We start from the raw sequence: 16,192 nt of genomic DNA, 5'->3' as shown, positions 1-16,192 counted from the left end.
GCTTGGGGTGTGTGTGAAAGCCCTTATAAGCAGGCATATACATAGAATGAAGGCTACTGCTAAGCTTGTAAGCCGCCCTGAGTCTTCGGAGAAGGGCGGGATATAAATGGAATAAAAATAAATAAATAAATAAATAAATTAAGCTGACTTTGTAATAATGCCGCTTGGGTGTGTGTGTGTGCGAAAGCCCTAATAAGCAGGCATATACATAGAATGAAGGCTACTGCTAAGCTTGTAAGCCGCCCTGAGTCTTCGGAGAAGGGCGGGATAAAAATGTAATAAAAATAAATAAATAAATAAATAAATTAAGCTGACTTTGTAATAATGCCGCTTGGGGGTGTGTGTGAAAGCCCTAATAAGCAGGCATATACATAGAATGAAGGCTACTGCTAAGTTTGTAAGCCGCCCTGAGTCTTCGGAGAAGGGCGGGATATAAATGTAATAAAAATAAATAAATAAATAAATAAATAAATAAATAAATAAATAAATAAATAAATAAATAAATAAATAAATAAATTGAGCTGACTTTGTAATAATGCCGCTTGGGGTGTGTGCGTGAAAGCCCTAATAAGCAGGCATATACATAGAATGAAGGCTACTGCTAAGCTTGTAAGCCGCCCTGAGTCTTCGGAGAAGGGCGGGATATAAATGGAATTAAAATAAAATAAAATAAAAAATAAACATAAACATAACTGTCGGTTAATTGTTCTAACTTTTTCTAATTTTTTTCCTGTGCCACTGTAACTTTGGTCACTAAACGAAGTGTCCTAAGTCGAGGACTGTCTGCCTGTATTGTGGCAATCGAAGTCAGATTTTATTTTTATTTTTTGGCGACTGATCCAGCCAGGATTTTGAAGCAGAAATGGAGAAATCAGAGCGGCTTTTCTCCCTTGTGGGAGGGGGAGCGGGGGGGGGGGGGAAGGAGCTCTCCTTGCACAAGGAGTCCCCCTTTATTTTATTTATTTATTTATTTATTTGATTTATATACCGCCCTTCTCCTGGAGGACTCAGGGCGGTGTACAGGGCAATAAAATAAGAACATTACATAATACATTAATAACATAACATAATAACATAATAACATAATACATTAGATACATTAAGCCCCGCCCACCCCACTCACCCACCCCCCGCGAGGAAATGCAGCACCTGCCACAGTGGCGAGTTCAGGGAGCAGCGCTTTCCCCGCCCCCCCCCTCCCGAACGCGCAAATTGGTACGTTCCTTCCGCCTCGCCTCCTTTTGCACGGCAAAGAAAAATCCCGCTTTGGACGTTCGGGGGCGGAGCCAATTTTGCTTCCAAGCGGCTTGGCCAATCGCCACGCGAGGGAAAGGCCGGCCAAGATCTTCACGGCCAAGGGGCGGAGCTGCCGGGAGGAGGCGGAGCCCGAAGCCCCGCCCCTCGCAGCTCCTGTCTTATAAGCGCTTCTCTTCTCTGGTCGATCCGCGGATTATCCTTTTTCTCAGGCTTTTTGAGAATCGGTGCTGGATCTCCTGGAAGGAGGCTGCTCGGTCCCGCTTCGGCCAGGTAAGGCTGATCCACCACCCTCCTCTCCCCTCCGGCCAGGACAGCTTTTTTCCCCGCAAGGAGAGAGGTAGCTCCGAATGCCCGCCACGGTTGGCATGCAAGGAACGGATGCCCCCCCCCACACTTTGCATCGAGGGGTGCAAATGAGAGTTGGGGATCCTGCACTGCCGGCTCCGGGAAGGCGCTTTGGGGAAGTTGTTCTTTGTGGTCCATCCGATCCAAAGTCCTTCTTTCCCCCCCCAAGAAGCAACTGGTCTTTTATGGGGGGGTTCCCCCCCCCTTTGAAAACTTCTCATCTGTCAGATAAATCATTTGGGGTTTTTTTTAATTCCATTTATATCCCGCCCTTCTCCGAAGACTCAGGGCGGCTTACAAGCTTAGCAGTAGCCTTCATTCTATGTACATGCCTGCTTATTAGGGCTTTCACGCACACCCCCAAGCAGCATTATTACAAAGTCAGCTTAATTGCCCCCAACAATCTGGGTCCTCATTTTACCTACCTCGGAAGGATGGAAGGCTGAGTCAACCTGGAGCCTGATGGGATGCGAACCTGCACTAATTGCAGGCAGCTGTTGTTACTTAAGGAGGCATTAGCCCACTGCTCCACTGTTCCCACTCAAGCCGGGGTTGCGCAAGAATAAGTAAAAAAAAATGAGATCCAGACAGCGGTGAGCAAAGAAGAAATATACCATTATACCGTTTGCCTGAAATGGTATAAGGTTTCCTGCCTGAGCAGGGGGTTGGACTAGATGACCTCCAAGGTCCCTTCCTCCTCCTCCTCCTATTATTATTATTTCATTAAACATGAACCTCAGTCAACTGAACATTCAAATTGACTGGCGCTGATAGTTGACATGGGTTGCTGCCAGCATCCTGGGTATTATTATTATTATTATTATTATTATTATTATTATTATTATTATTATTATTATTATTATTATTATTATTATTATTAATTCATTAAACATGAACCTTCGCTCCTTCCGGCGTGATCTAAAAACTTATCTATTCGAACAAGCCGGCCTGGCCTGATGGATTTGGGTTTTAAAATTATTTATCTAATGTATTCTTATTTTATTGCCCTGTACACCGCCCTGAGTCCCCCAGGAGAAGGGCGGTATATAAATCAAATAAATAAATAAATAAATAAATAAATATTATTATTATTATTTATTCATTAAACATGAACCTCAATCAACTGAACATTCAAACTGACTGGCGCCGACAGTTCACATGGGTTGCTGCCAGCATCCTGGGTATTATTATTATTATTATTATTATTATTATTATTATTATTATTTATTCATTAAACATGAACCTCAATCAACTGAACATTCAAATTGACTGGCGCTGATAGTTGACATGGATTGCTGCCAGCATCCTGGGTATTAATATTATTATTATTATTTATTCCTAAAAGCAAAAACAGATGGCCTTTAGGAGCAGGCTGCAGAGAAATGGGGTAGCAGCTTATCCGGAAGGGTCGACGTCAAGGGGTCCTCAACTTTGGCAACTTTTAAGACTGGTGGACTTCAACTCCCAGAATTCCTCAGCCTTCTGGGAGTCGAAGTCCACAAGTCTTTAAATGTTGCCATGTTTGAAGAGCCCTGCTCTATGTGAACAGTTAGCAGTCTAAAGATTTGTAATTTCATGCTCCATGACAGGGGTCTCCAAACTTGTCAACTTTAAGACTGGTGGACTTCAACTCCCAGAATCCCTCAGCCTTCTGGGAGTCGAAGTCCACAAGTCTTTAAAAGTTGCCAAGTTTGAAGAACCCTGCTCTATGTGAACAGTTAGCAGTCTAAAGATTTGTAATTTCATCCTCTATGTCAGGGCTCTCCAAACTTCTCAACTTTAAGACTGGTGGACTTCAACTCCCAGAATTCCTCAGCAAAGCTGGCTGAGGAATTCTGGGAGTTGAAGTCCACCAGCCTTAAAGTTGAGAAGTTTGGAGACCCCTGCTCTTTCATGTGTTTTCTAAGAGCTGATTCTTGACAGAAAAATGTTCCACACTCAATGCACTTGTAGGGCTTCTCTCCTGAGTGAACCTTCTGATGTTTCCAAAGTGCTATTTTTGGAGCAAAACATTTTCCACACTCCCGACATTTATTTGGCTTCTCCCCTGTGCGGATTCTCTGACGGGCACCGAGTCCTCCCATTTCCCACATTCTGTTCATTTTGCTGACCGCTGTGTGTTTTCTTATGACTCCGAAGAGATGAGGTATGAGTGAAACTCACCCCACACGCTAAGCATTTATAAGGCTTTATCCCTGTGTGAATCTGCTCGTGGGCCCGAAGGTCGTAGCTGCGGGCGAAGGCCTTGCCACATTCCCCACAGTTGTAAGGTTTCTCCCTGGTGTGAACTCTCGCGTGCTTTTTAAGATACTCTTTGTGAGCAAAATGTTTCCCACAGTCCAGGCGTTGATGAGGTTTTTCTCCGGAATGAGTGATCTGATGCTTCAAAAGATGCGTTTTCCTGTAAAAGCGTTTACCGCACTCCGAGCATATAAAGGACATCACTTCTGCGTTTGTTACGTCACCCTTAAGGGACGTCATTCCCACATGCTTTATGCGGCTGTGACTTCTAGTGGAGACACTGATTCTCAGACCATTGTGGATTCTGTTAATATTTTAAGGGAAGATGGAAACAGTATAAAGAATGAAATATATTTGCATATAAAACTTATCACAATAGTACCCTTGCACACATCTATATGGAGTATAGTACCATTTCAGGGACGCGGTGGCTCAGTGGGTTAGGACGCTGAGCTTGTCGATCAGAAGGTCGGCAGTTTGGCAGGTCGAATCCCGAGTGCCGCGTAACAGAGTGAGTGCCTGTTACTCGTCCCAGCTTCTGCCAACCTAGCAGTTCGAAAGCACGTAAAAATGCAAGTAGAAAAATAGGGACCCCTATGGTGGGAAGGTAACAGCGTTCCGTGCGCCTTTGGCGTCTAGTCATGCCGGCCACATGACCATGGAGATGTCCTCGGACAAACGTTGGCTCTTCGGCTTTGAAACAGAGATGAGCACCGGCCCCTAGAGTCGGAAACGACTAGCACGCATGTGCGGGGGAACCTTTACCTTAATTTTTACCATTTCAGGCAAGTGACTGTCCAGTCTCCTCTTAAAAACCTCCAGTGATGGAACGCCCACAACGTCTGAAGGGAAGCTGTTCCAATGGTTAATTGTTCCAACTGTTAGGAAGTTTCTCCTTAATTCAAGGTTGCTTCTCTCCTTGATTAGTTTCCATCCATTGTTTCTTGTGCTGCCTTCAGGTGCTTTGGAAAATAAGTTGACACCCCACTCCTCTTGGTGGCAGCCCCTCAAATGCAAGAATGCCGCTATTCCTTTCTCTAGACTGGCCCTTCCGAATTCCTGCAACCATGTTTTAGTCTCCAGGCCTTTAATCATCTTAGTTGCTCTTCTTTGCACTCTTTCCAAAGTCTCAACATTTTTTCTGCAACGTGGTGACCAAAAATTGGATGCAAGTATTCCAGATGTGGCCTTACGAAGGCTTTATAAAGCGGCACTAATACTTCACGTGATTTCTTACTTTTATTTGGCTACACAAGAAGAAGTAAGCAGACACTGGATAAGGTATACTGTAGGAATGATAAAACTGCTCACGTGTGCATTCCGTCGTTTTTGATCACGTGCTTAACTCACAGGCTTGTGGTTTCTTGTGGAAATTTCCAGAACCCTAAAGGCCGGCTATGGCCTGAATTTTATTTCTGTCATTTCAACGTAAGAACTTTTTTAGACCAATTGCCAGAATTACCAGAATTCTTATTAACCATCTAAACCAGAGGCCCCCCCAGGCCCCAATCTTTTGGGCACCAGGGACCGTGGAGAAAGGTTTTTCCGTGGAACGGGGGGGGCGTGGTCCCGCGTCCAGCCTGCATCCCACAGATGGGGCTTCGCTTGTTTGCGCTGACCGGTTTCTAGCATGCCGCGGCCCAATGCCGGTCCACAGACCAGGGGTTGGGGACCCCTAATCTAAACCATAAAGAAATAACAGGGAGCCATTCCAGGAGGAGCCCATGTTAGTGTCTGGTGGCCCAAAGGACATAAGACCTACATAAGATGCACTGTCTACATGTAGGGTCTGTGACAACTCGCTATGGCCCTCGCCGTGGGCCAACTTGCTGCAGGACAGGAGTTACAGAAATATCAAAGAAGTTAGGAAGGAATAGAACCATTAAAGAAAGGCTGCAAAAGGAGAGACAGGATGAAATGTGAACGGCAAAAATTTAAAAAAAAATATTTTTTTCATTTTAAATAATTACATTGAATTGTTAAATTGTCCTGCAACAAGTCCCATGGCGAGTTGTCCAGTTCCGTCTACATGTGCGGATCCTTTTTACGTATGCAAGTCCAGGGAGCTGGGCAGTCCGTGCAATGGATTTCTCATCTGCATCACACACACACACACACACACCCCGGAGAGAAATGTTCTGTACCAGCCTGCTACCGGCCTTGCAGAAAGGCAACCCCTGTACAAACGGCAGAGGCTGGAGAGCGTCTGAGGCTGGAAAACGTCTGCCAAGATTTATTATACAAACAAGCAACAAAACATGAAACAAGATACCGGAACTTTGATCCTCAAACGGAGCGGTTGCTTTCAGCAACCAGCCCTTCCCCAAACACTCCCTTTATTAGAGTTCAGGGCGTGGCCTCCCTGTGCCTCCTTCCGAGGAGTCCCACAGCCTTTCTCTGCTTGCTCCTGCTTGACTGCCTCCTGCGTTGGGCGTCCTTGAACAGGGCCAGCTGTGGGTCATCATCATCCGCACTGTCGGGCTCGCGCAGCTGAGAAGAGGGGCCTGGCTGGGGGCTCTGCGAAGCCTCCAAGCCATCATCAGCAAGTTCGTCTTCAACACCCTCCTCCTCCCCCTCGTCTGAGTCATCCGAGTCATCCGACCCGGCTGCCGGACCCACAGGCTGACCCTGAATCACAACAAGAAATGAAAAGGCAGAGGTCACCCAAGTTCCTTCCACTGTCCTTACCACTTTCTGTAGAGCAGTGGTGGCGAACCTATGGCACGCGTGCCACAGGGGGGCACTTGGAGCCCTCTCTGTGGGCACGCGCGCCTTGCTCTTGGCTAAGTTTTCACAGGAAAAATCCATTTCTCAAACCCCTTCTTAGCCAAAACAAGCCTCCGGCGCGAGCAAGCTGTTTTCAGCTTCGAATTATATCAAATCTGACACCAGAAACAGACTAAGATGCCCTGAGTGCTGCATGTGTTGCTCTCAAACTTACAAAGTATGAGCCAAAGTTAGACAAATTATCAGCATGCATACAACAGCAAAAATCAAATGAGTTGTTCAAAAGCATGCCAAATGCAAACTTTTACCTTTCAGTAAAAAGTTGTTTGTATCATTGAAAGCTTTGTTATTGTGTTTTTCTTTTAAGGCAAAAGATGTTAATGTATGAGTTGTTTTTTTTCTAAAATAAAACCTCAGTATTCAGATTAAATTGCCATGTTGGCACTTTGTGGCAAATACGTGGGTTTTGGGTTGTAATTTGGGCACTTGGTCTCTAAAAGGTTCGCCATCGCTGCTATAAAGGGATGATCGAGAGCATCCTGTCCTATGGGTTGACTCAGCCTCCCCTCCTTCCGAGGTCGGTAAAATGAGAAGCCAGATTTGTTGGGGGTGGGCAATATGCTGACTCTGTAAACCGCTTAGAAAGGACTGCAAAGCACTATATAAGTCTAAATGCTATTGCTGTTCCGTGAGAGTCTGGTTTGGAAGCATCCCTGCTTCGGACAGGAAGGCGGTGCAGAGAGTGGTGAGGACGGCCGAAAAGATCATTGGCAGTTCCCTCCCTCCCATCCAGGACATAGCACAGAAGCGTTGCTTGAGCAGGGTCGACAGTATTGTCTGAGACACTACACATTCTCTTCACAACCTGTTTTCCTTGTTCCCTTCCGGGACGAGGGGGCTTCATGGAATCTGAAGCAGAACATCCAGATTCAGTCACAGCTTCATTCCATACTGTATCAGCCTGGTGAACTCTCTTCTTCCTCTTTCTGCTATGTATCCTATGTATTCAGGATGGACGGGGATTAATATTTATATGTATATTGATGTAAGAGTGTAGGTATATATATATGCCGTCTGGTGGCTCCCAGAGGGAGGGCGTTCTCTGTGGGCGCGCCTGACCTATGGAACCGTTTACCGGTTGAGCTCCAGATGGCTCCTGAACTTCGCTCCTTCCGACGCGACCTAAAAACATATCTGTTTGAGCAATCCGGTCTGGTCTGACGGGTTCTGTTGTAATTATTGTTTTAAGGTAACTTATCTTCTGCATTTGGGCAAAATTAGGGTTTAATTTGTTTTCAATATCTGTATTTGTGCATTCTGATATTTATGTCACTGTTCACCGCCCTGAGTCCTTAGGGAGAAGGGCGGTATACAAATCAAATAAATAAATAAATAAAATAAATAAATATGTATGTATACAGCATGTCTGTATCTGGGTTGTGTGTGTGCACACTTTTGAGAGCAGGCAACAGAATTTCATTTTTAATGTGTGCCAGTGTGCCCACAGTAAAAAAAAAAGACAATAAAGGTTATCTGACCTTCAGCCAGGCAAATGAGGGTCTACAGGGATTCTCTTGGTCATCCCTCCCCTCTTGATAAAAAAAGGGGAAGGGGAGATCTCAGATCTGCTCCACAGGGAGGATCCCAGCATTGCTTTGATTTGGGTAAGAGGAAATTGGGCATCCTCCCAGAGAACATTAAAGAGTCTTCTACCTATCATTTGGGCCAGGGGTAGGCCAGCTTGGCTCTCTTATGACTCGTGGACTTCAACTCCCAAAATTCCTGAGCCAGCATGGCTCAGCTTGGAAACCTCTCCCTTTCGCCTCAGCATGGCTGGCTCAGGAATTCTGGGAGTTGAAGTCCATGAGTCATAAAGCGGCCTAGGCCAGGGGTAGGCAACCTTGGCTCTTTTATGACTCGTGGACTTCAACTCCCAGAATTCCTGAGCCAGCATGGCTCAGCTTGGAAACGTCTCCCTTTTCCCTCAGCATGGCTGGCTCAGGAATTCTGGGAGTTGAAGTCCATGAGTCATAAAGCGGCCTAGGCCAGGGGTAGGCAACCTTGGCTCTTTTATGACTCGTGGACTTCAACTCCCAGAATTCCTGAGCCAGCATGGCTCAGCTTGGAAACCTCTCCCTTTCTCCTCAGCATGGCTGGCTCAGGAATTCTGGGAGTTGAAGTCCACGAGTCATCAAAGAGCCAAGGTGGCCTACCCCTGATTTGGGCTATTTTGGGAGCTGAAGGAGAGCAAATCTTCCTCCTCATTTCTTTTTCCTTTGTCCTCAGGTGCAGCCCGGAGAAACCTGTGGCCAAGGTTTTGCTTCCAAATAGCCTCTGGTTACAAGGAACCGCAAGCGACCAACTATGGAATCTGTGCAAGGAGGAAAATGCTTCAAACGAAGATCACCTCAGAGGAACCGGGAGAGACACTCCATGTGCTCTGAATGCGGGAAACCTTTTGCTTACCGGTCTCTCCTTTTGATCCACCGGAAGCTGCACACGGGGAATGGATCCCATCTGTGTTTGACATGTGGGAGATCCTTTCCTGACCTGTGGACCTTTGCCAAACATCTCAGGAGCCACCCTGGACTGAGGCCTTACAAATGCGGAGAGTGCGGGAAGCGTTTTGCTAAAGGCTCGGATCTTGGAGCCCATCAGCGGATCCAGCAGGGAAAGAGACCTTGGGAACGCCAGAAGGGGTGGAAAAGACTGGGCTTGTCTCAGAGCTCAGAGCGGCTTCAACATCAGCAAATCCACACAGGAGAGAAATCTTACAAGTTCAGACAAGGCGGGAAGAGCTTCCCTCAGCAGTCACAGCCTTGGCTCCAGGAGAAGGATCACAAAGAAATAAAGTCTTACCGATGCTTTGCGTGTGGAAAAACCTTTCCTGAAAGATCCTCTCTTCGGAAACACGAGAGTCAGCACACTGCTCCGGGAAGAGGAGAATGCCCAGAATGTGGGAAGTTTTTCTCTTGGAAATTAAGCCTGGTGCGACATCGGAGGCTTCACTCCGGAGAGAGACCCTACGAATGCCCAGAATGTGAGAAGCGATTTATGTATTCTCATGATCTTTCGAAACACCAAATGTCGCACAAAGGAGAAGAATGTGAGGAGGATGGGAAACGGAGTGTCTCAGGGACACAGACTGGGATTCATCAGAGTAGCCACACAGGAGAGAAGCCCTATAAATGTGGGGAGTGTGGGAAATCCTTTGTTCAAAAGGGAGGCCTCTTCCAACATCAGATGATCCACTCGGGGGAGAAGCCCTTTCAGTGCATCGAGTGTGGAATGTTTTTCCTCACAAAAGGAGGCCTCCGGCGTCATGAGAAAGTTCACACAGGGGAGAAAGATTACAAATGTTTAGACTGTGGGAGAACATTTGCTTATTCATCATCCCTTAGAAATCACAGCCGCATCATGCATGTCGGAGTGACACCCCACAAGTGCTTTGAGTGTGGTAAATGTTTTTGCAGAAAGGCAAATCTTTTGAGGCATCAGCAAATTCATTCCGGAGAAAATCCTTATCAGTGTCAGGAATGTGGGAAGTCTTTTCCTCACAAAGAATATCTTAGGAATCACGAGAAATTTCACGCAGGTGAAAAACATTACAAGTGCGGGGAATGTGGGAAGGCTTTTACTCGTAGTTCAGACCTTCGGGTCCATGAGAAGATACACACAGGAAGAGGTTCTTATCCATGCCCTGAGTGTGGGAAAATTTTCAGCTGGCGTTCGTCTCTTCGCAGGCATAAGAAAGCACATAAAAGTCAGCAAAAGTGCCCAGAATGTGGGAAAGGTTTTTCCCACAAATCAAACTTGGTTCGACATCAGAGACTTCACACTGGAGATGGACCCTATGAATGCCCAGAATGTGGGAAACGATTTGTGGAGTCTGCTGAACTTCAGAGACATCAGAAGGGGCACGCAGGGGAGAAGCCCTATCAATGTAGGAAAAAGTATGGAAAAAGTTTCTCTCAAAAGTCAGAACTTTGTGTACCTCAGAGCATCCACCCTGAGGAGAAACCGTATAAATGTGGGGAGTGTGGAAAATGTTTTGCTGAAAAGGCAGAACTTGGAGAACATTGGGAAATTCACTCAGCGGAGAAGCCCTATCAGTGCATCGAGTGTGGAATATTTTTCCGTCGCGAATCAGCCCTTATAAGTCACATTAAAGTTCACACAGAGGAAGAAATTGTTCTAGATTGATGTAAATGCCCTCACCGCAACCCCCTAGGTGCCCTCATGGGAATACCCTCGAGATCCTTGCCAAGAAGAGAAGAAGGAAATCCTGTTTAGTCACCTTAGACAAAGGAGTTCATGGAAGCCGTCTTGTGATTTCAGTGCAACTAAACAAAAAAAATTCTCTTCAATACATATTTACCTCCAGGCCCATCCTAAAGTTCCTGGTGGTCCCCCATTCAGCACTGGTGAGCTTATTGAATATTCAACTATTGAATGGAAATAAAAAAGAGAAAGAAATAAACTTAGAGAATCTTTTGATGACTCGGTGGTAGGTTTGGCAGAACTTGTGAAAGGAACAGAAATGGGGAAAATAAATAAATAAATAATTTAAAAAGTTGGATGGGACCTTGGAGGTCATCTAGTCCAACCCACTCCTCAGGCAGGAAACCCTATACCATTTCAGGCAAATGGCTGCCCAGTCTCCTCTTAAAAACTTCCAGTGTTGGAGCATTCACCACTTCTGGAGGCAGGATGTTCCAATGGTTAATTGTTCTAACTGTCACGAAGTTTCTCCTTAGTTCTAGGTTGCTTCTCTCCTTGACTAGTTTCCATCCGTTGCTTCTTGTCCTGCTTTCAGGTGCTTTGGAGAATAGCTTGACTCCCTCTTCTTTGTGGCAGCCCCTGAGATACTGGAAGACTGCTATCATGTCACCCCTCGTCCTTCTCTTCATTAAACTACACGTACCCAATTCCAGCAACCGTTCCCTATATGTTTTAGCCTCCAGTCCCCCAATCATCTTTGTTGCTCTTCTCTGTACTCTTTCTAGAGTCGCAACATCTTTTTTACATCGTGGTGACCAAAACTGGATGGAGCATTCCAGGTGTGGCCTTACCAAGGCGTTGTAAAGTGGTATTAATACTTCACGTGATCTTGATTCTATCCCTCTGTGTTGGCACTGTGTTGGCTTTTTTGGCAGCTGCAGCACACTGCTGGCTCATATTGAAGTGATTGTACACTAGGACTCCGAGATCCCTCTCACAGTTACTGTTGTTGTTGTTGTTAGTTGCGAAGTCGTGTCCGACCCATCGCGACCCTATGGACAATGTTCCTCCAGGCCTTCCTGTCCTCTACCATCTTCTGGAGTCCATCTAAGCTCACGCCAACTGCTTCAGTGACCATCCAGCCACCTCATTCTCTGTCGTCCCCTTCTTCTATTGCCCTCAATCTTTCCCAGCATTAGGCTCTTCTCCAGTGAGTCCTTCCTTCTCATTAGGTGGCCAAAGTATTTGAGTTTTAGCTTCAGGATCTGGCCTTCTAAAGAGCAGTCAGGGTTGATCTCCTCTAGGACTGACCGGTTTGATCGCCTTGCGGTCCAAGGAACTCGCAGGAGTCTTCTCCAGCACCATAGTTCAAAGGCTTCAATTCTTTGGCGCTCAGCTTTTCTTATAGTCCAGCTTTCACTGCCATACATTGCAACTGGGAAGACCATAGCCTTGACTATACGCACTTTTGTTGACAGGGTGATGTCTCTGCTTTTTAGTGTGCTGTCTAGATTTGCCATGGCTTTCCTCCCCAGGAGCAAGCGTCTTTTAATTTCTTGGCTACAGTCCCCATCTGCAGTGATCTTGGAGCCCAGGAAAATAAAATCTGTCACTACCTCCATTTCTTCCCCCATCTATTTGCCAGGAATTGAGAGGGCCAGATGCCATGATCTTGGTTTTCTTAATGTTTAGTTTCAACCCAAGTTTTGCACTCTCCTTCTTCACCCGCAACAAGAGGCTCTTTAGTTCTTCTTCACTTTCTGCCATTAGAGTGGTATCATCTGCATATCTTAGGTTGTTGATATTTCTCCCGGCAATCTTAATTCCAACTTTTGATTCATCTAGCCCTGCCTTTCTCATGATGTGCTCTGCATATAAGTTAAATAGGCAAGGCGACAGTATACAGCCTTGCCGGACTCCTTTCCCAATTTTGAACCAATCAGTGGTTCCGTGTCCAGTTCTCACTGTTGCTTCTTGGCCCGCATATAGATTTCTCAAGAGACAAATAAGATGGTCTGGTATGCCCATCTCTTTAAGGACTTGCCAGAGTTTGTTATGATCCACACAATCAAAGGCTTTAGCATAGTCAATGAAGCAGAAGTAGATGTTTTTCTGGAACTTCACAGTTACTACTATTGAGCAAAGTACCACCTATACTATACCTGTGCATTTGGGTCTTTTAAAATGAATAGTCAAAGAGGACGATGTTCACAAAAAATGCAGAAAGGGAAGACCCAATAAAATTGACAGGAAAAGCTGGTTTTAAGATTGAGACAGAAGTAAAAACCTTTGAGTATTTTTACCCTGAATATGAATTGTACGTAATTTTAAAAACATTGGAGTAAAGCACGGAATGACATGAAGGGGGATATGTTAAGATGGGGGAAAATTACAACTGCCCGTTGGGATCAATTTCTATGAGAAAAAGGAATATATCACCCAGAACGATGTTTCTGTTTCAAATAATACTTATCTTGATAATGGATGCACTATTTAAGCGATGGCAGAAAGATATAATAAAGGGCCACCTTCTTTTTATGACAATTCTGGCTTGTTAATTTGAGTGGGTGGCTTCTGGGGGTGGTGAATTCTTGTTTGATTGAGAGGGTTGTTCTAAACAGGGGTAGGCCACCTTGGCTCTTTTATGACTCGTGGACTTCAACTCCCAGAATTCCTGAGCCAGCCACGCTGAGGGGAAAGGGAGAGGTTTCCAAGCTGAGCCATGCTGGCTCAGGAATTCTGGGAGTTGAAGTCCACAAGTCATAAAAGAGCCAAGGTGGCCTACCCCTGGCCTAGGCCGCTTTATGACTCGTGGACTTCAACTCCCAGAATTCCTGAGCCAGCCATGCTGAGGGGAAAGGGAGAGGTTTCCAAGCTGAGCCATGCTGGCTCAGGAATTCTGGGAGTTGAAGTCCACAAGTCATAAAAGAGCCAAGGTTGCCTACCCGTGTTCCCCCCCTCTCCTCAAGAAAGCCATTGTTGCATCCTACCACACTGGAGAGTTTTCATCCAGTACCGAACCTCCCTTTGTGGGGGAAGGTGGTAGATATGTGACAGCTTCAGAGGGCCTTGGCAAAATAGATTATCTGGATCCTTTACCCTCTGGATTGAGATCTGGACATGGCATTCTTTGTGCTTTTGGGTGATCTCTGCCATGGGTGGGATGTGGGTTATGCATCCATCCTTGCCCTATTTCAGTGTTTCTCAACCTTAGTCACTTTAAGATGAGTGGACTTCAACTCCCAGAATTCCGTGCTGGCTGGGGAATTCTGGGAGTTGAAGTCCACTCATCTAAAAGTGGCTAGGGTTGAGAAATACTGTCCCATTTGACCTCTTGTTGATTTTCAGTATCATTTCCCATGGTATCCTTTTGCATGATCTGACAGGATTGGGCGAGTGAGGTATGGTGTTGTGCTGATTAATCCCCTTTATCCAGGGTTGATTCCAGTCAGTGATTGGCAAGGCGAGTGTCAACAACATCCAGCTTGAGAATCCAGAATAAAACTCCAGGTTCATTCTAACTCCGAAAATCTTTGTTTATTGAATACACTGCATGGTACTGTCAAATCAAAACTAACTCTAAGGTTCCAACACCAATTCATACACTTAAACAATAATTCCCCCAGCCAAACCCTCAATGTTTTACATAGTCCATATAAAAAAGTTCACTTTGTTATGGGAACCATCTGCTTCAAATCCACACCTGTTCTGGTGTCCTTGAAAAGGTTTCAGGCTCTCACGGTCTTCAGCAGAATCGAAGAAGTTTCGTTTGTCCATCTAACCCACTTGAAAGTAACACTCCCACCCCATTAATCTAAAAGCAAGTTGAAACGCAGAGGCACGTAGCTGCCAAAGTTTCATCCTGACAGCAAGATCGATTGTGGTCATAAGTCAAGGACTTTTTTTTGGTAACATGCAAAAATTCGCCTATTCCTAAACTAAAAACTGGGATGTTTTCTGGACTTAAGTGTTGCGTTACATCGCCCCTGTGTTCATGTGATCAAAATTCAAGCACTTGCAAGCTGCCCACACAACTGCAGGGGAGCTGGACCTTCCCACTGAAATACTCAAGTAGTTTATTCTCAGTTTTGCAGATAAGAGTTGTCCCAAAGGTGTTTTTTCCAAAGGCAACTGGACTTTGTTTTTCCTTGAAGACCTTTCGCTTCTCATCCAACTGAAGAACTGAATATCCAATTGAACAAAAGAAGCTTCTTTGATGAGAAGCGAAATGTCTGCATTTCTACAGACCTAGCCTCTGCCTAGTTTCTGCTTGGGGCTATGAAGAAAAATTGGTCCTGCTTTTCTGCCTTTAAGATCCTTTGGCAAAATATAATATTCTGCCTTTTTAGGTAAAGGTAAAGGTTCCCCCGCACGTGCGTGCTAGTCGTTTCCAACTCTAGGGGCCGGTGCTCATCTCCGTTTCAAAGCCGAAGAGCCAGCGCTTGTCCGAGGACGTCTCCGTGGTCATGTGGCCGGCATGACTAGACGCCAAAGGCGCACGGAACGCTGTTACCTTCCCACCATAGTGGTCCCTATTTTTCTACTTGCATGTTTACGTGCTTTCGAACTGCTAGGTTGGCAGAAGCTGGGACGAATAACAGGCGCTCACTCTGTTACGCGGCACTCAGGATTCGAACCGCCAAACTGCCGACCTTCTGCCTTTTTAATATTCCCCAAAATATTTCCTTTTCTGGGCTCTGTGTGTGTGACTTCCCACAGGTGTTTCCCCCCCCCCCAAAAAAAACAGCTGGTCTTTGTTTTTCCTTGAAGACCTTTTCGTTTCTCATCAAAGAAGCTTCTTCTGTTCAGTTGGATGTTCAGTTCTTCAGTTGGATGAGAAACGAAAGGTCTTCAAGGAAGGGTTGGGTTTTTAAAATTAGTTTTAAACTTTAATATGTATTGATTTTATGGGCATGATGTTTAATGGTTTTTTAATTTTTGTATTCAATTTTTATTGTGTATTGCCCTGTTCACCGCCCTGAGTCCTTCGGGAGAAGGGCGGTATAGAAATCAAATTATTAAATTAAATTAAATTAAAATTAAAAACAAAGTCCAGTTGCCTTTTGAAAAAACCCTTTTGGGATAACTGTGACCTGGAAGACTGAGAATCTCCATAGACAAGATGTTGAAGGATATACCAATCATTCCTTGGGCTGCTGATGTTCCCTGTGGTTCACCCATCATCCCCAACTCCCACATAGATACAGGTTGCAACAGGAAGAATGCCAGCCAGTTCCTGTGTTGATTTCTGTGTCAACTAACGTATGAACAGACAGACATACCATGTGCTTTTGAGCAGGTGTGCAGTATGTGATCTTGTGCTGATATTGGGCTACTCTTGGATCAGGACATCGAAGATCCCTTTTCTACTCTGGAGAAGCATTAGCATCTTTTTGACAAA

The 16,192-nt window shown here is 45.4% G+C and overlaps 1 protein-coding gene across 1 annotated transcript; it reads left to right on the top strand.

Annotated features, from left to right (window-relative positions):
- The first annotated feature begins 1,443 nt into the window (after positions 1 to 1,443).
- Positions 1,444 to 11,240, top strand: LOC308661185 (uncharacterized protein). Its single transcript, XM_081316026.1, has 2 exons — positions 1,444 to 1,527; positions 8,857 to 11,240. Exon 2 carries the CDS (start codon positions 8,935 to 8,937, stop codon positions 10,771 to 10,773), a length of 1,839 nt encoding a protein of 612 aa, XP_081172152.1. The 5' UTR covers positions 1,444 to 1,527; positions 8,857 to 8,934; the 3' UTR covers positions 10,774 to 11,240.
- Positions 11,241 to 16,192: the final 4,952 nt, after the last annotated feature.

Source organism: Vipera berus, assembly GCF_964194415.1.
Source record: "Vipera berus genome assembly, chromosome: 2".
In the NCBI taxonomy this organism is placed as follows: domain Eukaryota; kingdom Metazoa; phylum Chordata; class Lepidosauria; order Squamata; family Viperidae; genus Vipera; species Vipera berus.
This window is presented reverse-complemented; position numbering and strand designations above follow the sequence as displayed.